The 22,786-nt window shown below is 48.7% G+C and overlaps 4 protein-coding genes across 4 annotated transcripts; 3 read left to right on the top strand and 1 right to left on the bottom strand.

The window, feature by feature from the left end:
* Positions 1-19: 19 nt before the first annotated feature.
* LOC128277851 (septin-2) lies at positions 20-5,778 on the top strand. The gene is made up of 4 exons (XM_053016432.1): positions 20-123; positions 3,809-4,066; positions 4,129-4,929; positions 5,011-5,778. Exons 1-4 carry the CDS (start codon positions 94-96, stop codon positions 5,176-5,178), a joined length of 1,257 nt encoding a protein of 418 aa, XP_052872392.1. The 5' UTR covers positions 20-93; the 3' UTR covers positions 5,179-5,778.
* A 1,067-nt stretch (positions 5,779-6,845) lies between these two features.
* Positions 6,846-8,444, bottom strand: LOC128267826 (gastrula zinc finger protein XlCGF8.2DB-like). Its single transcript, XM_053004763.1, has 4 exons — positions 8,029-8,444; positions 7,677-7,957; positions 7,277-7,615; positions 6,846-7,190 (listed from the first exon to the last, which is right to left on the bottom strand). The coding sequence occupies exons 1-4, from the start codon at positions 8,426-8,428 to the stop codon at positions 7,059-7,061; spliced, it is 1,152 nt and encodes a 383-aa protein (XP_052860723.1). The 5' UTR covers positions 8,429-8,444; the 3' UTR covers positions 6,846-7,058.
* A 626-nt stretch (positions 8,445-9,070) lies between these two features.
* Positions 9,071-9,665, top strand: LOC128268026 (transmembrane protein 60). The gene has a single exon (XM_053005022.1). It carries the CDS (start codon positions 9,090-9,092, stop codon positions 9,513-9,515), a length of 426 nt encoding a protein of 141 aa, XP_052860982.1. The 5' UTR covers positions 9,071-9,089; the 3' UTR covers positions 9,516-9,665.
* Positions 9,666-12,287: 2,622 nt separating this feature from the next.
* On the top strand, positions 12,288-13,311 carry LOC128269275 (galectin-4-like). The gene is made up of 4 exons (XM_053006688.1): positions 12,288-12,314; positions 12,385-12,841; positions 12,915-13,120; positions 13,213-13,311. Exons 1-4 carry the CDS (start codon positions 12,288-12,290, stop codon positions 13,309-13,311), a joined length of 789 nt encoding a protein of 262 aa, XP_052862648.1.
* Positions 13,312-22,786: the final 9,475 nt, after the last annotated feature.

The following is a 22,786-nucleotide window of genomic DNA, read 5'->3' as shown; positions in this document are numbered from 1 at the left end:
GGCGCTCATTTCGGATGGTCAAAAAGCAGCAATTTCGCTGGAAACTCTTCAGTCGTGAGTGAAAAGGGGTAAAATCATAACTTCAACATCACGATGGCGGCCGCAGACGTAGCAGTGTTAAAGGTATTGTAAATTGCAATTAAAATCTATCCCATCCAACACGGAAGGGTAGTCCCAGCGGGCAAAATCTGTCGTGCGACCTCGGAACAACCGTCGGAACAAGCTCGGAACAAAGAATTTTAATTCTTTTGTTCCGACGCGTTTTTCTGCCCGGCGCTGAAACGCTTCATGTATAACGCTTTAGTGGTGTGTGTGTCATGAACTCGGTTCATCCAGTACCTCCCCCCCTCCCGCCCTAGCCCACGTTTCGGATCTGAATATACTCGACAAACTTGGTTAAAATTTTAAAACCTTTATTTCTCACAAATCATAAACACTATCAAAACACCACTATACGTACATACACCCTTCTCCAGCGTCCTACGGCACCATTTCATGCGCTTCCTTCTCGAGACGGGACGTCGCTCGGCTCACTTCGTGGTACCTGTAATTGGAAAAAAAAGATCGCTGAACACTTTAAACACTGCACAATTGTTTAAACACTGCCACAATACTTACTTATAAACATTTACGGCATCCTCCTGCAGCTGCAATAAGCAAAAGAAACAGATTAATATTGTAAAACTACGCAACTCTGCGCGTACATGACGAGCGATCTTCGATCACTCTGATCGCCAAAAACACTTGCAATACTTACCAAATTCTTTCGGCGATACCTTCTGCAGACATTTCGCGAACTGTAAACATAAAAATAGCACTGAATTAAATAAAAAAACAACACTTTTTAACGTACTTACTTTACTGCGACTTGCTAAGATGCCATCAGCGCCGGGATCACAACAAACCGAACTGACAGTTGAATGGCCAACGCACACACATACACCGCGTTGGGTATCATCGTTCAATAAGTCCCGAGACTAACGTAGAGATGGTGCTAATAATGCCATTTATATACCAAGATTCAGAAGTACCAACCGTCAGATAAGATATACTTAATTGTAAGATGTAATATAATTTGATGTAATTCGAAACATAACATAGTTATTTCATTTACTTCATAGTTTTTTATTGTTTTCATTTCAAACATTTCATAGTTAGTGTCGGGACTTATTGCACGAAGTGTTATGTCCACGGAGGCCGCGCATGCGCATAACCGACGCGTCGATTCGAAGAGCGAGAAAGGAAAAACATGTTCGAAGGAGCGAATGAAATGGCAACACTCGGTGTTGCGCTGGGCCTGTGACAGAGTGAGGTTGTGGGCTCGAGGGGGTAGGAACGAGGAAAAATATCGCGCGACGGACCCATTTTTGAAACGCTTTGCCCGCGGGGGTGTTGCTTGTCGGTCGTAATTCTACAGTGCAGTCGTTTGATTTGTGGAATAACATGAAGCAGGGCGTCACAGCGCCGAGCAATGCAATCACAGTGAGCTGTGCGGAAACGAATGTGGCACCAAAGTGTTGAAGTGGAACTGTGTGTGCCAATATGGACTGAACGTGGAGTTTATCGGTTTGTGATGGGAAAGAATGCAAGGACATTTTGTGTTGCAGGCCAAGCGAATCGTACGGTGGAAAGCAAAACGTCACTCGGGCTCGGCCTGTGTTTGTGCGTCATGCTCGGTGCATCATCCGTCGCTAGCCCGGCATAAAGAAGTTTCTTCTCCTCTTCGTCATCAAAACGCTCAAACGCGCGTTCTGCTCGCTTCATCGTAAATGCAACTAAAGGGGGAAGAGGGGCACCACTGCGCGTCTGCTTATGCACTTGGGGATGCGATCAAAGCAAGCAGCTTTGTTTAGAATACGCCCGTTACCCGGCTGCGTCCAGGGTTGCCTAGAAAAAGGGGCAAAAGTGGAACAAATGGTGGAAGTCAAAACACCGTTTGTTGTGTTCGGTTTTTCTACTCGTATCCGGTGTGTCCACAAAATACAAGGTTTATCCTTGAGCAGCATGCGTTTTTTGGTGAAGAAGTGATGAACCTTCGCCAAACACGTTCTAGAGGTTTATCAACAAAATCGCTACGACTTCGTCTCTTTAAATTTCACTAGAAATTTAGTACAACCTAATAGCCATTACAGCACTCTGCCTATCGATGAATATTGTATCAGATGGTGAATACGGACTCGGATCGGACTTTCTAATTCCGATCATGCACACGTGCCGTCTCTTCTCGTTTATGGACGTTACGATTTGCCTCTACCAACCCTCTCCCGACTGGCCAGCGCGCCGAGCGGCAGCATAAACAAATCATGCAAACGTTAGAGGGGATGAGAAATGAGCTAACAGAGAGCGAGAAACGCATGTTGGCCGGTGGCACTGACCTGCGAATGGATGGTGATCTAATTTTCGGTACGGGGCGGCTTCCTGGCTCGACTTAAGCCACTACACCGTTTGGTTGCAATTATTGCTATTTCAAAATATGAGACAGTTCGTAGGGCGCCGTTTGGTGACCTTAACTTGGCCCTGAGTAGGACATAGAAAGTGGCCCAGAATGCAACAATGGTTCGCCTAACTGATTTAGTCATGTACTTTCTCTTAGTATCCGAGTTTAGAAAGAAGGGTCGAGACCGATCGACTCAACCTGGCACAATCGGCATCGGCATCGGGAATGGAACTTCTCGATATGGCGGGCTTATGCTTTTTAAGTGTCCCCATTCCGGGTTTAACAGGGGAAAGTAACGCGTCAAGGGACAATCCGTAAATAGAGGAAGTACTATTTGAACTATGGTCGGCCATAGGAATGTCAAGTTCGTCTACTCAAGTTTCTCGCTGAAATTGAAGATATGCTTGTCGCAAACCATTATGTCCGTAAAATGCGGAAAAACTGCGCAGGCTATGAAACGTAGAAAAAATGTTTTTTATTGTTCGCAATCCGCAAACTTCGAAAGTAAAAGTATCATGGAAAACGATAACCGAAATCGCCGACGGTTGTTGGACGCGGGTGCATTTGAAAGGGAACATCTTTTGGTGCGCTCTGGGGTCTCTGGCCTGAGCTTTGAAAATCATTTCATGTATGATCTTCGTTATCGTTTTATGGAACGTCATAAATCCCCTTGCCGTTGAATGGCAACACAGCTACGCTTTGCAGTGCCGCGCGTCGTCTACTGCGATTGCGTTGCGTTGCGCCCCTCACGGCAATGTGAATTAACATTCCCTTGTCACATACGTTTATCTCACAGCACATTACATCGCCGCATTTGTCCCAATTGTTAAGTGGGCCATCGAGACGTTGCAGATCTTCGATCATTAATTTTAATTTGTGTTGATATTTTCGGTTTCACTATCGGCGCGCCTATCGGGGCCAGTAGTACGATGAAAGATTGTTGTTCACTCTTCTTTTCCTTCGTCACCACCGCGGAATCCGTTAGTGGATGAGCATGCGGAAGCAACGAGCCATGAAAGCTTGAAGCCTTTTCAAACCCCGTACGCCCCGTAATGTAATCTTCGTAACCGTGCTGTCGGGGCAGCGATGGTGCGCTGGGAGTATCGAATTGCGAGTAAAATAGTGCTACATTGGCGCGGCCTGTTTATGCAATTGCTCCACACCAGTGTGTGTTAACGAATCGGCAAACGGAGTCCACTGCCGGGGTCTCTGTTTGGGTGGTAAACTTTACGTTGCGATGTTAAAAATAGTCATCAAAATAATTGACCTAATACGATTGTCCTGCGATCACCGCAATGTAAACCGCATCAATCCAGAGCTTCTCTTCCGTCGTCAAGTATTCCGTTAAGCCTTTCCCATATTTGATTACAGAACGATCTTACCCGCACGCTGAAGCAATCGGGACACGTCGGTTTCGACAGTCTGCCGGATCAACTGGTCAGCAAGAGCGTCCAGAATGGGTTTCTCTTCAACATCATGTGCATCGGCGAGACGGGCCTCGGTAAATCGACGCTGATGGACTCGCTGTTCAACACGTACTTCGAATCTCAACCCAGTCCGCACACGCTGCCGAGTGTCAAGCTGAAGGCGCATACCTACGAACTGCAGGAGAGCATGGTCCGACTGAAGGTAATTCCTCGATTTCAAATCCACAAATTGCTAGACATTAACGGTCGGGCGCTGAATTCCAGTTGACAATATGCGACACGGTCGGGTACGGAGATCAGATCAACAAGGACGATTCGTTCAAGGCGGTCGTCGACTACATCGATCAGCAGTACGAGGCGTATCTGCAGGAGGAACTGAAGATCAAGCGATCGCTATCGGCGTACCACGACAGCCGCACGCACGTCTGCCTGTACTTCATCTGCCCGACCGGCCACGGGCTGAAGTCGCTCGATCTGGTCTGCATGAAGATGCTCGACTCGAAGGTAAACATCATCCCGATCATCGCGAAGGCGGACACCATCTCCAAGACGGAGCTGTCAAAGTTTAAGGCCAAGATCAACGATGAGTTGCGCGCGAACGGGGTGCACATCTACCAGTTCCCGACCGACGACGAGTCGGTGGCGGAGAACAACACTTCGATGAACTCGCACATCCCGTTTGCGGTCGTCGGCAGCACTGATTTGGTGCGCGTCGGCAACAAGGTGGTCCGCGCCCGCCAGTACCCCTGGGGCACGGTGCAGGTGGAGAACGAGGCGCACTGTGACTTTGTGAAGCTGCGCGAAATGCTGATCCGCACCAACATGGAAGATATGCGCGAGAAGACTCACACGCGCCACTACGAGCTGTACCGGCAGAAGCGCCTCGAGGAGATGGGCTTCACCGATGTGGACAGCGACAACAAGCCCGTCTCGTTCCAGCAGACGTTCGAAGCGAAGCGCAGCAACCATCTGGCCGAGCTGCAGGCCAAGGAAGACGAAGTGCGCCAGATGTTCGTGGTGCGCGTCAAGGAGAAAGAGGCCGAGTTGAAGGAGAGCGAGAAGGATGTACGTCATCGCTGCTGTGGTACGCGATCGAATTCCCAACGCGATGGTATTAATCGGGGAGATTCTTTTGTTTTTTTGCAGCTCCATGCCAAATTCGACAAGCTCAAGAAGGACCACGCGGAAGATAAGCGCAAGCTGGAGGAATCGCGCAAGAAACTCGAAGAAGAGTTTGTCGAGTTCAATCGCCGCAAGTCACAGATGGCGGCCTCTCATCATACGCTAACGCTGGGCAAAAGCAAAAAGAAATGAAATTTGTAAGTGCTGCAACAGGAACCTGCATTGGCGGTGAGAGGTTCTTTGGGAAAACCAAATTCTTCGGAACGCTCCGAAACTCTCGTATTATACCTTTTTTATAACACTTTTGATTAATATACTTTGGTCAACCATATGTCCACGGACGCGAAGAAAGTCAGATTCTTCCTTTGTTGCTTAGAGATCGGAAACAAACGGTTTATTAACGGTGATCGGCACGACTCAGTTTCCTAATCTGCGAAGTACGGATTTGGTTCTGACACAGCTTACATTTTTACATCAACACTCACCGTTCGGTTCGGGTGTTTTGTGCTCACTTCTCGAAAGCTAGGTTTTATTATTGCCTCTGGCAAGGGAAACAATCAGCGGCACGAGCATGTACAGTGCACACACAAATGGTAGTTCAAACGAATCGAGGAACAAAGTCACAGTGACGCAACTGTGGCAGCCAAATTTTCGCACCTTTATCGAAAGTAGTGAACGATTAATTTGCAATGAAACCCACACTTCTCAAAGCGCGCAAACGACGAAAGGAAGTAATCATAGATAGATGAACTAATCGAGTCGAATAGCAACAGATGATCTGCAATAATCATGTCCGGGAAGTAGAGCGAACTTTCTCCCCAGCCAGATCGCAAACCAGTCGGACCAAGCGGACCGATGGGGAAAGTGCACCAAAAACCTAAAACCTAAGATCTAAACAGCGAGGGAAATTGATTTCAGTTCGTGCGTCTTACGCAACTCAATGAATCGATCGATTGCCATGAAAAGGCGTAGCGATCAACACAAGAAGAGATCAGTAGAAAAAGGTAGAGCACTCAGTCTGCTTTGCGATCAAACTTATTTGCAACTGAGTGAAACATTTATTTAGGCCAAAATTCAAAATACTTGTGCTTGTAGACACGAAACTTTTGGACCCGTAATTTGCTTTAGTTCCGCTTGGTACACACTATTGGTGGAGCCGTACAAAGGATTGAAAAAATCGCTACAAAAAAACGCCAGAAGCATTAAACAATAGATGACAACGGACAAAGATGTTATTTACCATCGCTTTAGTAGGGGGCGCAGCGCAAACGTTTACAGTGGTTGCACGTAACGCTATATTTAATGTAACTTTACCATGAAATAAATAACAACATGACGATACAAAAACGATAGGAATAACGGAATGCACTCAAAGTTTTCATTTTGGAAGCAGTTACGGAAAGAGTACCCCACAAATTGTGGAACAAAGTTGACCAACAGATGGTCCAAACGATCACACCAAGATCATTCTTCGCATCACGAAAAGCCAGCTGATCATTGAAAGAGGCAGTAAGATTTTATGGGGCGACGTTTTACCGGACAAAGCTGCAAGGATCTTTCTTGTTTAACATGATATTCTTGTTATAAACAAACGATCGTAAAACCTTTAAAAAAAGGCACAATTCCGTCATGTTCGTTCGGGACATTCAATGGAGACGCCTGGTGTCGATGACATTTTGTCACAAAACTCAAAGAAAATAACACAAATGAAGTTGCTCTGTGTTTATCTGTTTTATTACAAAAAAATGGATTCACTGCTATTACATTATTTATACAATTAAACTTTAATTCGTATCTTTTTTTATCAAAATTTTCACTTAATTATTTCTTCTTTTGTATCATCGAAACTGTGAGCTGCTATAGCCAAACATTCGTCTCTTTTCACTTGATTACGGTTACTGCAACCAGTACAGAACTAGGCCTTACGCGTATAAAGCGGATACAAATATATACACACACCTTGGCACAGCGACTGCTAATCGCAAGGCGAGCCATCTTCAAGATTCTTTTTCCTTTACTCTGTCCCGCTCTAAATGCAAGTAAAAATCCAAATCCAATCCAAGATGGCTATTTTAGCCTTGCACGATAAGACTTTCCCAGTCTTCGCTCTGTGCAATGTCAAGCTGGGAGGCCAGTGTCATACTGTTGCTGCTCGTTTCATCCAGCATGTGCTCGGTCGTTGGGTCGTCCTGTTGCGGGTAGTACTGTAACATAACAACACAAAAAACGTTAAAAAAAACAGTTGAAATTTTGACACACGATGGCGCAGGACACCATCTCCGGTCGCCACCTCGTCCGTTTCGATAAGGTCATCGATCGAATTGTCCTCGCAAATGATCTGCATATTGACGTTCAGGTCGTTGGTTTCGTCAATCAACTGCTCCTCGTCACCGCCTACTTCTTCAGTGATCGGTTCGTGCGTATACTCCAGTGTATCGTTGGCGTTGATGCGCGGCTGGTTCACGATGATGGTGTCATTCAGGTGGCCACGTTTCTGCATGTGCGCGTACAGTTGCATCTTGCGCATAAAGCCGGCTCCACACAACACGCACTCAAACGGTTTCTTGTCGCTGTGCACGTAACGGTGCGCATTTCGGTTGTCCCGGGTGTTGAACGTCTTATTGCACACCTTAAAGAAAACAGGTTTCGCTAAAGGACTGACAACTCGAAGGAATCTACAAACATCTTACCTCACACGCGTACGGCTTCTTGCCGGTGTGGATACGCTTGTGTTTCTGGAAGTGCTCGGGATAGACAAACGTCGCCTCACACTGTTCACACTTGTATGGCCGCTCTCCCGTGTGCATGGCCCGGGTATGATAAAGCAGCAGCCGTTGGCGCTTGAAACAGGCGCCACATTCCTCGCACTTGTACCGCTTGTCGTTCAAATGGGTCACCCGACGGTGCGAGATCAGGTTGGAGCGCTGGGCGAACTTTGCCGGACAAAAGTCACATGTGAATGGTTTCTCTCCTATCGGCAAAGGAAAAAAAGGAGAAATACGCTAGAGAAAGGCCGGCACGCCACCCGCTGGCACTACCCACCGGTATGAATCCGTTCGTGGTCGACAATTTCGCCTTTCCGGGCGAAACTTTTTCCGCACGTCCGGCAGGTAAACGGTTTGACGCCGGCGTGGATGATTTTGTGCACGTTCAGGTTGTGCTGCGAAAGGAAACCCTTTCCGCAGTCGCTACACTTAAAGTCCCGCTTATCGAAATGGGTGCGCTCGTGCTGGCTCAGATTGTTGCGACTGTAGAACGAACTACCGCACATCTTGCACTCGAAGTTCCGGACACGATCGTTGTGCGTTTTCATGTGCACGGCCATCACGTACTTGGAGGAAAAGTCTTTCGCGCAGATACTGCACTTGTACGGCCGCTCTCCGGTGTGGCTGTTCATGTGTACCTCGAGCAGGTTCTTGGTGGTGTACTTTTTGTTGCACATCTGGCACGACCACAGTTTGCTCGGTGGAACGTGCGTTTTCCGATGTAGCCGAAGCATGCGAGCGTTCTCAAGCTGGGCACCGCAAACGTCGCAAGAAAAGTTCGAACATTCCCTGGCCAGATGGACTTCCAAATGGGTCTGGTACTGCGAGCGCCTTTGGAACACGGCATCGCACTGCTCGCAGACGAACACTTTTTCCCCGTGTTCCGCTTTCAGGTGGTGCACAATGGTTTTCAAGTCACGCGAGATCATCTCGTTATTCGTCGAACACTGGGTGCAGTAATACATATCGTCCACTTTGAAAAAGAGCTGAAAAGAATTAGAAATGGAAAATTGAAGCTGTACCGGTGCAAGTTTGAAATCTCGAACGAATGAAACTTTTCGTGAAATATTTCAAATCTATCATTCTATCTGTCACACGCTTCAGGCGTTTTTTGACAGCCTGACATATTGACGCTCGCCGTAAACAAAACAGAGAATGGTGCACAACTTTTGGGACCAACAAAGTTTAAGAAAATCACAAGAGTTCCGCCATCATCTGTAATCTTGAGTAGTGGCCAAACTTAGTCCGCTGCTGTAAGTGATCAACGGTAACAACAAAAACGGGTGTGTCTCTATCGTCTGCTTTCGTTTCAGTGCCAACACGTTCCGGTCCTTCCGAATGGGTTTCGTACAGCGGGCACTCTTCACCTGGTTCATATTGGTAGTTTTCCTTGCGGTCCTTTGCCTGCGGCTGGAGAATCGCATCTACTGGAACTGGTTTCTCGTGTTCATTCCGCTGTGGCTGTACGACATCATACTGGTGACGTGGGCCGTGATCGAAATCGTTCAACGGCAGCACGCCAACCGGCTGGTGTCGCTGCACCACTACAAGTACTACGTGGTCGGTATTTTGCTCAAAATTTTGTCCCAGATCGCCATCTGCCTGAGGCTCGAATACAAATGGATGCCGATGCTGGCGATGATGATACCCATCTGGATGCTGCTGGTCATGCTGATCGTGTTCGTCGGCACGCACCTGCAGCCGAAGCCGCGGTCGATCGGATCGAACCGCAGCAACCGGCAGTCGGTGGCCGTTTCTTCATGAGGGTATTTGAAACTTCGCGTTTGCGAAATCGAGCCAAGCGCTATCGAGTAATGCCGGTAACTCGGAACTGTGGTCAACGAAAGCCGAGTCTGCACCTCGAAAAGGTGAAACGTTTCTTGATGGCAACGATTGATGGAAACATTACTAGGCAATTCGAATTCTGTGTAGCACCGTTAGCTTAAGCTTAGACTATAATAAATCTCATTTTAAATGCCTTTCCGTTCGGGTTCACTTACCGAGTGTATGAGGTTAGTTACATTGGCCGTGTCCGATAACAGTTGCTGTTCTGCCACATCCTCACTCACGCTCGGTTGGATCTCGCCCGTATCTGCGGTGGGTTGCTGTTCTTCGGATTCATCCTTCACGCTTTCCAACGTGAAAGGCTGATCTTCCTCTGCCACTGCGTCAAACTCTGCCTCGGATTCAGTCACAACCGCACAGGCACCGCTCATCACCATTTCGGTATTCTCCTCGGGACTGTACGATCCCATGTCGCCACTCTCATAGATACAATACACCGACGTACCGTCAGGGTTCTTAATTTCAACGATTTGATCCGCAAATAGCTGATTGAGATTGTTCTCGTCACTGCACAGATCGGTTTCATCCGTTTCTTGTATGATACAATCATCGTTTGATTGCAGAAGCGATGTATCGGACGCGGCGCTAAGAATCTGGCCGGGCCCAGGGCCAGGGTATGGATGCGGTTGCGGATCACGAACCAACGACGAGTTCATTAATGTGCCCGCATCAATGTCTTGCCTTTCGCCGGTATGCCATTGTAGTTCCATCTTATGAACGCCACTGTCCATGTGCACCGACGATGGATCTTCGATGATCGAGTCTGACACTAAACCATCCATACAGAACGCTTCCTCGATTGACAACTGGAACGTATCGAGCGGCACTTCGAGATCTTTGAAGCCCATTTGTCTACCGTGAGTTGTGCCTTTATCGAAAGTCTGCAGTACCGGCTCGAAGTGGTCAACTGCTGTGACGTCCTTAGGACTTTCAACCCTCACTGAATCACTCGATTCCTTCAGGCCTTTCTCGGTTATCGCGGCCAGCTTCTCGACGGTCTGACTGTAGGCGAACGCCATCTCGATCCGTATCATTTCGGCTCGCTGGACGATTTGCGTGTACTCCACGCAGAGCACGTTACAATTGATGCACAGCACCTGAGAGTGACACAGCTCCGGCGTGACGTTGATTTGCAGGATGTCGGTGAGGGCTTTCGCAGGCGAGTACCCGTCCACCTCCGCCTGGAACAACAGACAGTGTCCTCCCGTTTCGGTCTGCAACTCTGGGGCGTTGCAGATGTAGCAGTACGGAAAGTGCACCTCGTCCTCCTTCAGCACATCCGCCATCTCCAATTCGTCCTGCCGCTGGAACGCAAGAAGTAATGCGGTATGTTTATTAACAGACTATCAACGCCACACGCACCGGAACAGGCACGCTGCTCGGGGTTGATTCTTTACACTTCCGAACGTTCATAAACAACGGACACGGGAGCGGAAATGCACGGTCTCTCACTTACCATTTCGCAGACAACGGATTGTTTACGTTTGCAATTGGATCTTAATAAGAAAATGCATGAATTTTCACTGTTTGTTGCCAGCAACGATAGAAACTGAAGGTGCAAACAAACTACAATGACAGCCGCCGTCGCTTTACGCCGACCATGTTTACACCGACACTGCGTTCAATGGTCGGCGTAAAATGTTTCAACCAATGGTAAGGGATGCAGGGATTCACAATGCGAGGGAAACACAAAACAATAATGCAAAAAAGCGAACTCTTCGGAACGAAAACAACATAATAACGGATCAAATATCATTAAAAGCGGTGCAAGGTGCATTTTTGCTCGAAGGTTGACGAACAAAACCGACAAACAGCCAGCAGGCAGAAAAGGCACTGTAAATAAGCTCGCCAACAAAAGGAGCACACAACATACAGACATTTCTACTTAAGGATACTCTGTTTGCAGAATCTCAGTAAAAAGGGAATTATATTTGCGGTGAACAACTATTCACTCCACTCAAACGCTATGATATGTGTCTTCCAAAAGCTGTTTGTCGATTTGTGGTCATCGTCTTTACGAAACCGTTAACCCAATCGGTTATCGTTGCCCAATCGTTTCATTCATGTTGCCGGTAACATCACGCCAAAACTCGGCCCCAAGAAGCTCGCCCTGACAAACACGAAAATAGTAAAAGCAACAATTTGACCGCTTCCGCCCACGACGACTAGAGTGATCCACGCCAAATTGATCGTCGTTCCCGATGCCAAAATTTCGACACGTGACCAGTCACTACCGTAGGTGGTTGTGGCCGATAGTGGGGGCTGCGCAATCAAAAACTCTGGACAGGATGGGCGTAGCGGGAGATGGCGGCAACTCAGCCTCAGCCATGAACTTATTTCGCGACATTCCCGACACGGGCCGCCTAGTTATCGGCCAAGAAAACGGCCCAAAGCAGCGCAAACAAGCGCGAGAGAAATATTACATCAGTTGGCTTGCGCATCGCGAGTTGCCTTTCACTTCGCCCGATCGACGTTTCGACGAATTTCGTGGGGGTTTGTTGGTTTTCTCCGCTTGCGGCTCCCGGCTGCTTCGAAAATGTGGCAAGCAGAAAGTTTTCAATGTCACGCTTTCGAAATTCTGATCCAGCGACCCGGGAGCACACGCGCAAGATCACGTTCCAGGGCGCACGTCCGTTCACTACTGCACCGGCTGCGGTACGGTCAGGATCGTAGTGAAAAGTGTCCACCGCCATGAGTAACGTGCAAATATTTACGCCTGTAATTTTACGCTGGTGGCCGTTTGTGTGTGATAGTCGCTTACGAATCCGCTCTTCGCAATCCGTTGCAGATACTGCCGTACGTGGGGCAACTTCCGGGGGAACTACGGTACGGTTCGCGCATCAAACTCCGGGGACACTTTCGTGAACCTCAGGATACGGTGCACATAATTTTGCAGCAGGAAACGCTGTTGAACCCGAACACCGACGTCCCACTGTACATCACCCTTAATCCCGGGAGGCACGAAATAGTCCGCCATCGGCTCTGCTCCAAGAACTGCTCCCACGGGCAGAACGAGGAACGTGCGATCAACTGCCCGATCGCGTACGGCCAAGATTTTGAGCTAAGTATAGTGCCCACCGGCGCAGGGTTCGAGATTGGGCTTCACGGTACACCGGTCCACACGTTCGCCCACCACCTACCACCCGCTGCGGCCCACTACCTGTTCGTCTCGAGCGGGTGTGTGATATTCGCCATCACCTTTGAAAACTGGAGCGGAGAACGGCCCTACGGCTTACCGCAACCATGTACGGAATGCGTGCCGCTGCACCCCAAAGTGACCCCAAATTGTGATTGAATTGCGTAAACATTTCTTCACAGCAGCTCCGCCACTGCAACTGCCACGCCTGTATCCGACGATGGAGCAACCGGTCGCTCCCCAGCACCAGCAGCCCAAGTACCCCGTTCAACAGACCCATCAACAAACCCACCACCAGAACCTGCTACAAGAGCTTATCCTGCAAGTTCTTCCGCTGATGCAGCTAGCGGCGGCACATAGTCCCTCGGCCAACAGCCACGCGGTTACCGTGAGGGCCGAGCCTGGTCATGGCAACGGGGGACAGAGCGCCGGGACTTCGAGGATGCTTCCATGCTGCTTCCCATCGAATCGGACTTCCAGAGCGAGACGATGCCGTTGGACATGCTGGCGTCCGAGCGGGGATTGGAACAAGGAAATACTGCCAGCTGTTTTATGGGTAAGAACCACTGTGTTCCGTAGGCCATGTTTCGACTGTGATATAAAAGTGCCAAAGTGTGTCCCTCGGTTAGTTTATCTTCGTTTGGATGGTTAAGCAAGGGCGATATGGTGAAATCATTGAAGAGTGACATAATGTGAGATGGTATTAAATATTAATAACGCTTGATAAGCCATCGATATGTTAGTTTTAACAGACCGACACCGTGTCCTCTAGTCATACAAGTCTGAAGGTAGAAAACGTCACACGTAAGACCCAACACTAATTGCATTACTGAATTTTTCATGAGTTCGATCACGAAGAGGTGACGTTTCGCTTATCGATACCGGTTCCGTGACGTTTTATTATAAACCCAACTAAAACCAATACTTTATTTTATTGCAGACTTGCTCGGTGGGCGTGATACGGCTGCTCCGGTTCTTGGCCTTCGCTTGCGTGTTCGGATACATTGGCTACGCTTTTACCAGAAACGTGAAGTGGCCCTAGGTCGGCAAAGTGTACAAAGTTATTAATATTAAGAACGAGGAAACGATTCAATGAAACTTTACTACATAAACCTCTAATACTCCGCGATGCGTCATCAAAACGGGCGTGAAATAATCTTACGTTGATTACTGAGCCAACTGACTGCTACTAGAATTTCCTCTGACGCATTTTTCGCAAATCTCGTAAGCCTTTTGCCGGGGGCGATGGCCCTTCGACGCGATGCTCCAGTTTTGTGTAGGATCTGCTCTCACTCAGACACATATGTTATCGCTCCCAATTTAATCGTAATTCATCATCCGTAACTTATTAACCCAGCACTGTTCTCGGAAAATTGATTACTTCTGGCGACTAGTGTGAGATATTAATGTATTGGGACTAACGCTAGCGCACGTGTATTGGGGCCTACAGACCATTTCGTAAAGGATTAACATAATCGAAAGGGTGAAGAAAACGAAAGCACAAAGATTCTCCTGTTTCCCCGTGAAAGATTGTTGAGCACTTGTTTTCAAACCGAGTTAATGTCCTGTTATGAAGATTCAAAACGACCATTTTAATGATTAGTAGCCGTTGTGACAAATTCGCCCCAAAGGTAACGCAAACGCAAAAGCAATAAATGATTCAAACTTCCAAACCCTTGGTCGAACGAGAAAAACCCATCCTTTTTGCGGTCACGTGCAGCTAGGGCTCGATTTCCAACGAGGTTGTGTAACGATGGGCAGAAAACGAGCCGGCCAATGTTTATGTCGTCAGTGCGGCTGACGCTGATTGGGAAAATGGAAAGTGTGGGCTTGATTAATGGAAAATCGCCGCCCGTTCGTCGGGAAAATGCCGGTTGCCGGCATCTCAAGGTTCACGGGTGGCTGTCCGCGTGTTTTTTGCTCCATTCTTGGTCACCATCGTCTCAATACGCTTAAAGCAACTTTAGTATAATTATATTACCATCAAGTAACGTTCTGGAAGATGCGCCCGTTTCATTAGGCTAAGGAAAGAGTTAACCGCAACCTAACTTTCGGAACAGCGTAGCTCGTCAGTGATTTCGGAAAATACAAACTGTTGATGCTTAATAAGAATGTTGTTGTTGTTTACATCTTTACAAACGCTACAAATGTGTATCGAAAAAAAGCAACTGAAATTCTCGTCGGATTGTGCGTCGCAGTAGAGCCACGATCGATAGAAAAAATAATTGATATTCCCATGCATTGGCCACTTGCTGCTACTCGTTGATGGTGTCAAATGTTCGGAACTACTTCGTCGTAAGTACGTAATCGGCGCTGAAATATCGACTGACGTCAGTTCATTTCACTCTGCATTAAGGAAAGTTACTTGACCAACTAACTTTTATCAATTCCCTGGACAATGCCGGATATTTTTGAACCATCATTCGACTACGTTGCGATCTGCGTTCTTTTCGTCATTACTCCATTACATTCAAATCGTTCGCTGGAACTGTGAAAAACACTGCTCATCGAAGCTTGCTTTGAATTCCGCATCGCCGAAACAAAAACGCTCAAGCATCATCCCTTTTTCCTCGTTAGTCCACTAAACAACCATTGGCCTTTCCAACGTTAGTATGTGATTATGTAAACTGTTGTTGTGCCTTCCGTTTGCCCGATCGCTGCCCGTGCACCGTGGCCCTTTTTATGACGTCAACGGGATCCATTATGCTTCGGTTGTTCATTCATCAGTTCTGCCACAGGCATGGGTGCTATATTAAGCCAGGGGGACGAATTCACACAGTCACCCAAATGAAAAGGATCCATCCGGCGGGACACTTTTTTATACGTTGGCGAATGGAACACCCTGCCGACTTTTTATAGTAACGACAAAAGTTCTTCTGACATTTCGTCAAGCTGCGTGCCGAGTGTCTGCTTCCCGCGCAAAGCTTCTTTATTCCTACTTAAACCTGCAAAAAAGGTGCGCAAATTAAACTGCAATCCTTGGTGGTGTGTTATTGCGCATTACATTTTGCACCAAACAAATAACAGTCGCTTGATGGCGCCATAACCTACCAACAATCACCGACGACGATAAACTACAATCAATTGCAAGGCGCAATCCTAGAGCCCCGTCGAACCTTGCCGTCCCTTTAGGCTCAACATATTCTCCACTGGTGTAGGATCCGCGTGTCAAAGCGAAAAAAACCGAAAGGAGCAGCAACGGAACCTCCCAGCGTCCTTGATGGCTCCTCGTCCGAACACGCACACACACAGCCACAAAGCCTTGGTCACCCCATTCATAGAACCCGCTCCCATCCTTCACACACACCTAAGGAGGCCGATCGGGAAACGGAACGATCAGGACCCGCCGGCAGGACGATGAGCAAATTTTCGGTTGCTGGTCGCGGAACAGCAGCCCCGAACGCCTAGGCTGAGTGAAGTTAATGCCGGCGGCGCATGTGCGCACGAAGCGCGTGAACACCGGTGTGCCGGTGTTTGTGTCGGGTGTTCCCATGATTCTTGGCGGAAACCGCGGCTCACTGCGATTTAGTTCTTTTCGCGAGTTCACACGATACGGTTGTGCGGCAAAGCCCTCCGTGACAGGATTGTTCCCGAGTTTGCCGTCTCTCCAATCGATATCGGTGTGTTTGTGTGTGTGCGTCTGTGTCCTGTGGGGGTGTCGTGTGCGCAATAGTATCGCTGGGGCGGGATACTGCTTGCTCTGCTCGTGGCAGTGTTCGGATCCGGGGGATTCCGGGGTTCGATGGTGTTAGTGTGCCATGGTGGTGGAGTGGCAAAGCGTATCTCTTCTGAAGAACTTTATCGACCCAATCTGGCCCGCCCGGTATCCTTTTTCTTTTCTGGAGCGACCGCGAAATGTTCCGACGGCGAGACGGCTCCAGCGATTTGCGGTATTGGCCGCGTGTGGCCAGGATCTGCTAATTATGGTTTTAGAGACCTACTCCTGAGGACCGATTTTTTCCCGAGTTGGCTATCGCAGGCGGTTACATAACCACAAAAATTCAACATCCATCCCGAGAACCACCGCTGCGCAGGGTGGCCGTTCTTTGCTCGACCCACGGGTGTTGCATTCATGTCCACCTCTGAGCTCTGAGCGCTGTTCCAGCCAAAGTCCAGATGACCGTGTCTGGATTGCGTTGGAAAAACTATTTTTAACGACCACCGGCGGCCGCAAGCAGTCCGAGGCCCGGTTCACCTGCACACACACACGCAGACACCGGACAACAGTTACTCCTTGTGACTCTGAAACCGCGTGGTTTCGTCGGTGGAGTCGTCGCAAAGGAAGGCGGGGTCCGTTTCCGGTTCCAGCCCAAGCAAGCTCAGTCACTTTCTTGCCATGTCCACTGCCGCCTGGCCCCCTTTCAGCGTCCAGACGTCGTGTCAGTGTGTGCGTTTTGTGGTGAACGGCCGCTGGTGTGCGTGAAGTCTGTCAGTTAGTGGGACCGTCCGTCGGTGGGAGGACTTTATCCTGCGCCCTTTGGAAAGCAGTGTGGACCTGGGACAGAAACACGACCTGCCCTGGCCGACGGAGCCACCTCATTTCGCGATTTACGGATTGTATCCTGCCGTCGGCCAAGTGAATTATCGTTTCTGGATCGTCGACTGTGAGCCCAATGATGGACCACTTCTAGGAGCTATGGTGATCTTGCGGCCAGCATCGAAATCCGATTCCCTATATCGAGAAGCTCATCCACCGCTTGGCGCCGTGCCCTTAGACTCCCGGTCTTTTTAGCCAAAATACTGCTAGCATCTTCTAATAGTGGCCGCTACTGCTACTTGATGGATACCGTCAAACCTGACCTATTTCGGCGCTTCGCCCTTGCCATTGGTCAGCTGGTGGAGGTGTGAAGCGCTCCCAATCCCCGCACGCGTTCCACGGCGAGGAACGGAAGCATTGTCGGCTCGCAGATTCTTCAACACCATCCATCCGGACGCGTGGAGTCCCACCTTCACTCGGAATTGTCTCGGAAAAATCTCGGATGAACATCCCGCCCGCCGGAGCGATCGTGTTCTCGGCCACGACGAGACGTTAACCGAACGAGTACGAACGTGTGTTCACTCGGAAGTGCCGTGCGCGCGTTTTGCGTTGCAACTACTACGGATCCACTAGTTAGTGTAACGTTGACCGAAGCACTTCGGTCTCAGTCGGTTACGGACGTGACGGCGGCGGCCGATGTAGCAGATGTTCGATGAGGAAAGACAAATCACAAATCAAAACATCCCAACTAATGGCGACATTATCGTCACAAAGTAGGCATTGTTTGATCCACTCGTTGCTGTCAGATGGAGGCACCGGGTATTTCGTAACCCAACGCCTACGGGGATGGGGATGACAGCACGAAGTGTCACGGCAGAGAGCGTGGAAAAGCGAGACCTGCAATTTCGGCATCACGGAATCACGACGACCCAGTGGCACAGTTCGATGCAAGTGATTCCCCCGCTATTGATCGATGCAGTTCGTGCCGGTGATGGATTTACAACGGGAAATGGCGCTGTGTGTGTTCGATTGACGAGATTGATTTGGCATAAAACTATCGTTCGCGACGACTCGCTACAAAGTGGTCCGGTGTTTACGTGCGAAAGCTTTAGCTTCGGCCAACAAGGACACCAAACGAACAGATGCGAACCCATTATGTAACACTCTACTAGGAGCGAAAAATGTGGAAAGTTTTGTGGAAAAAACAACCCCCAAGGATGAGTAGCACTTTCTTCCGTGCAAAAGTGTGCTGAACGCGTCTCGTGTGTGTCGTTGGGCCAATCTGTGCTGTGAGATCGAGCGAGCCAGAAAGATACGTTCGTTGGCGTCGGGTGTGCAAAAGGACGATGCGTCGCGGTTTACGTAAATCTCGGAGTGGTAAACATGATACACTCAAAATTAAAAAAAAGCACACTGAGGACCGACATCGCGGTGTGTGACGGAATTAGTTCAAGTGCAAACATTCCGTGGATTACCGGAGACGATCCGTGCGCATGTTGTGTGCCAATGCCGGCCAATGGGAAACGGTTGAATATTAATCGCTTCCCGGTGTGATTCTTCGGTGCGAATGAATCGGTTCCAATCGGTTCGAAAACTGACAGTGCAATAGAGTGCCAAAATGCGTACATTTTCAGTTAACAAAACTTAGGCGGAATCAAAGTGAGCTGCGGCTCTGTTTCTGTCCGTCACGGATCGTAGCCGCGCTTCGCTCCAGGAGAAGCCGGCAGATTCTGGAGGGTGGCCAAAACGGAAGCACAGACTCACAGCAATAAAAACGGATCTCGACACACAGCCCCACAGTTTCGGGGCAGACTGGGTTGCTTTGACCTTTTTTTCGCACCGACCCGACATCACACCGGCCACATACATCATCCGCCGGCGTGGCATCGATGGCAGCTGTCCAAGAAACTAATATTTTTCCGCCGATGGCGGATCCTAAAAATAGCGGAACGCGGCTTTTTTATTATTCGAGCTCTTTCGAGCATGTCTCCATCTTCCCGATGTGCCTTCCGCTTCGCTTGCAGCACAAATCTTACGCGTTTTCCTCCTCGTTTTTCATCACTTCGCCACTTGAGCGTCGAAGGACGAGCGTCAAGGAATGCCGATCGCCATTTTTTTCTCGCTCTCGACCACCGTCATCGCGGTGGGTCCTTCCGAGTCGACTTCTTCGAGCTTAGTCGAGTCCCGCAGGGGTCGCCGAACAATGAATTTTTGAGATCCTTTTCTGTTCTATTCACAGTCAACAACGTGAACGAGGCCCTGAATTTTTATTTTAGTTACCCTAAATAATTCCTAATTCTTTCCATTGTCTAATGTCTTTTTAGTAACCGAAGTTCTGAAAAATCTGAAACATTCGCATTGCCCTCCGAACCGTACCCTTCAGAAGTTGATTACACCGAAGCACTTCACCGGTCATAACGCTTATTGCGCTACACATTACGAGCGAACGAACGGACGTCACGTTTTTGTCTCTTTCCCGCCGTCTTTAGTCCTTTTTGCAACGGCCACCACACACGAACACCACCACGTTTGGGCACCGCGTGCGCGTCTGCGTCTTGTGTGGTGGTGGGTCCTTCCCCCTAGCGGCCGGCACCCTGTTGTTGGTCGGAGGAAACAACGTGTTGCTCCTGCAGCTGGTGCTACTCCGGGAAGGGGTCCTTCCAGAGCCTGGGCACCGAGCATATAGAGGTCATTATTTCCGACGCAAGGACGAAGATATGCAAATGACAGTTAGTTGGCAAACTTGTTCCCCATCCCGCGTGTGTGTGTGTGTGGTTCAAGGCTGTCAACCGAAACTTCCTTCCTAATTCTCACCAGTTGGGTGGGTGAACAAACGGGCACGGACACGAGTACTTGAAGGTTCTAGTTATGTTTGAGCTTTATTCGCACGTTGGGCTTTTGGGGGCCAACGGCAGCCACTCAGCGCCCACCTCGCGCTGTCCTTGGTTTTGCCGCAGAATATGAATTCGTTCGTTTTTTCTCATGATTCGTCAGAGGGGGTGTGTTTTATTATCGTTCTCCGAGGTCCTTCTGTGCATAATCGAAAACTAATTGGTATTCCGTCCTATTTACGTAACATTTGTTAGTTTTCTTTGGGAACTCTTCATACTGGAGGGAAAATTCTTTCTATATTTCTATATTGGAATAAAAGTGTTAAGACGATTCATGCAGACTACATTCATTCCCATTACAAGACCGATAGGTGTCCCAATCCGCAAAGACAACCCAAAAGAGTTTAAGTCGGCGGCTATTAAGACAGGATGCCCCTCGCGGCGCTCATTACTTAGATTACGCAACGGATGTCGTACGCGCCGGATGTGCTGGAAGAAAAGGGTAAAAGCTTTCAGCCACGCACCGAAGGAGGTCGATTCCGTGGGCGCCCCTCACTATGAGTGCTGCACTCCCCTGCTGTGCTGGAAGGGGTTTTCGGGCGAGTTTCTCCGTTCCGCAGTGCCTGTAGGGTTATCCCGCAAGTAAATTTGCGGTTTGCTGCACCGAAACGAAGTTAGCGAAAATGGCGTGTTGGCGCGTGGGTTTTCGCACAGTTCGCTTCAGAGAAGATTGGCCGCTCCATTCAAATTATATCGATTTTCCCTCCCGCCGTATAACTCAATTGTGGCTTGGTGTCAGTCGGCGGGATATTCCGGATGGTGCCGATGGGTTTCACCATATGGAGGTAGCCTGACATTGCGCCATGGTTGTTAAAATATTTACCCAATATGTGATACGGACCACCGGAGCACACCACAGAGAGAGAGAGTCGTGTTGCATTTGCTGCACTGCGGGCGAATCGGGCGGCTCCGGGGGGGACCAGCATAACCCGTGGAGGGGAATACCTGCGGGTTTTCAAGGTCGGCGGTCGGGCGGTCGGGCGGTATGCTGCTGTTATTTCTGCTGTGTGGGAAAATCGTTTTTGGGAACTCCTCTTGGTGACTGAGGGCCACTGACAAATAAAGACAAAAATATGTGTGTTATCTACTCAAACTCGTTTATTTATGTTCCGCCACAATCAGGTGAAATCAAGTGTCTGAAAAGGTGGTCAGATTCTGCCTTCCGAGATTATTGAATCGCTTCTGCAGTCATTAGAAGAAAAATACAACCGACGGGTGTATCTGAAGTGAACCGTTTTTAGAAGAGTGTTGTGCAGTGTTCTTGAGAAGATTCGCACAGGAAGCAATAGCAGCACAGTAGAAGCATTTATTAAGGTAAGTTTATCAAATAATACAATAAAATAGTCATGTACCATTATAAAACCAAATTATTGAGTTATTCCAAAAGAGAACTAGGTGATGGAGACGCATAGTTTCTTTCAGTTATAGGACTCCTCCAGGGCTTGGCCATTTTGTGATATGAATTAAACCACTACTGGAGGCCAAAACTCAAGCGATGGCGTTTCTTTCGCGAAATATGATCCTTTTTTAATCTAAACGAACAAAATCATTACAGTGACTGAGCACGGTGGCAAACTTTGCCTGTCCCCTATGAGCCCCAGCTAGGAATTCACTCCCATGCACGGTGCCGGCCCAGGTCTATTATTATTTCCTCTCCTTTTTCTGAAGCCCCGTACCATAACGAAACGAACCTTGCTGAAGGATGATACTCGTGACGCTTGGTGCGCGATGTTTCACCGTCGACGGAACGACGAATCGTATTCACTTCGAAGGAAAATTCCTAGAAAATGAAACAAGCGAAAATAAGGCGGCGCCTAATAAAAGGTATATGGCGCACACGACAGCCCGTCATAAAATAGGCCACCTGGGACAAGTAGTGTCCAGGCAGACCTGCTCGCCAGCTCCCTCTGCTTTTCGTCCTCCATTTTGCTATAGGCAGCGGCGGCCATAATGCTCCCAATTCCGGTTCCGGTCGGTACCGGTCAGTTTTCCCGGTACGGCCGGCCGGCCGAGAAAGTGATTAGGTGATAATGATATCGGTAACTGGAGAAGACGTTGCTGTCTCGAGACGTGAAGAGGCCTACCAATTACACTCGGGTGTTTGTAGGTGTTTTTGGTTTTTTTTCTACTCAATGTGGAGTGTCCTGCTTAGCATAAATAGTGAAGGACTGCAAATAGAAGCCGTTTATGACGTACACAATCCACTGAACCATTTCTGGAGTAACTAAATAATTATTCATTTGAAGGGGCTGCTTTTAACAAGAAATTTCGATTAAATTTCTATCTAATTGTTGTATCAACCCTAAATAGTGGCCACTTCAGTGGTAAATGTTGGAAGTTGACCCACCACTCATCTCATGACGCGACGCGACTGCTACAATGAGCAGATAGTTCTCTCGATCTCGGTTCCGGTTTTGTCCGGTTTCGCAAAATTAAATTAGAGTTGATTGTTCATCACAACCTATGGCCATAGTCATTGTGTCCGTTCCCTAGGGCACGTATCAAACCCGTGTCAGAAGTGTACTTAACCCCCCGAATTCTGACAACCGTTCCCATGAGTCATGAGATTGCACCATCGGAACAATGATCGGACGCCGCCGTATCGTAATGCGTGTTAATTAAATGTGACACTTCTGCTGCTTCCCTTTCCCGCTCTCTCCATAGCGCGCACCTGTGTTCGGCAGCA

The sequence above is a fragment of the Anopheles cruzii genome, chromosome 2 (genome assembly GCF_943734635.1).
Source record: "Anopheles cruzii chromosome 2, idAnoCruzAS_RS32_06, whole genome shotgun sequence".
NCBI classification, from domain to species: domain Eukaryota; kingdom Metazoa; phylum Arthropoda; class Insecta; order Diptera; family Culicidae; genus Anopheles; species Anopheles cruzii.
This window is presented reverse-complemented; position numbering and strand designations above follow the sequence as displayed.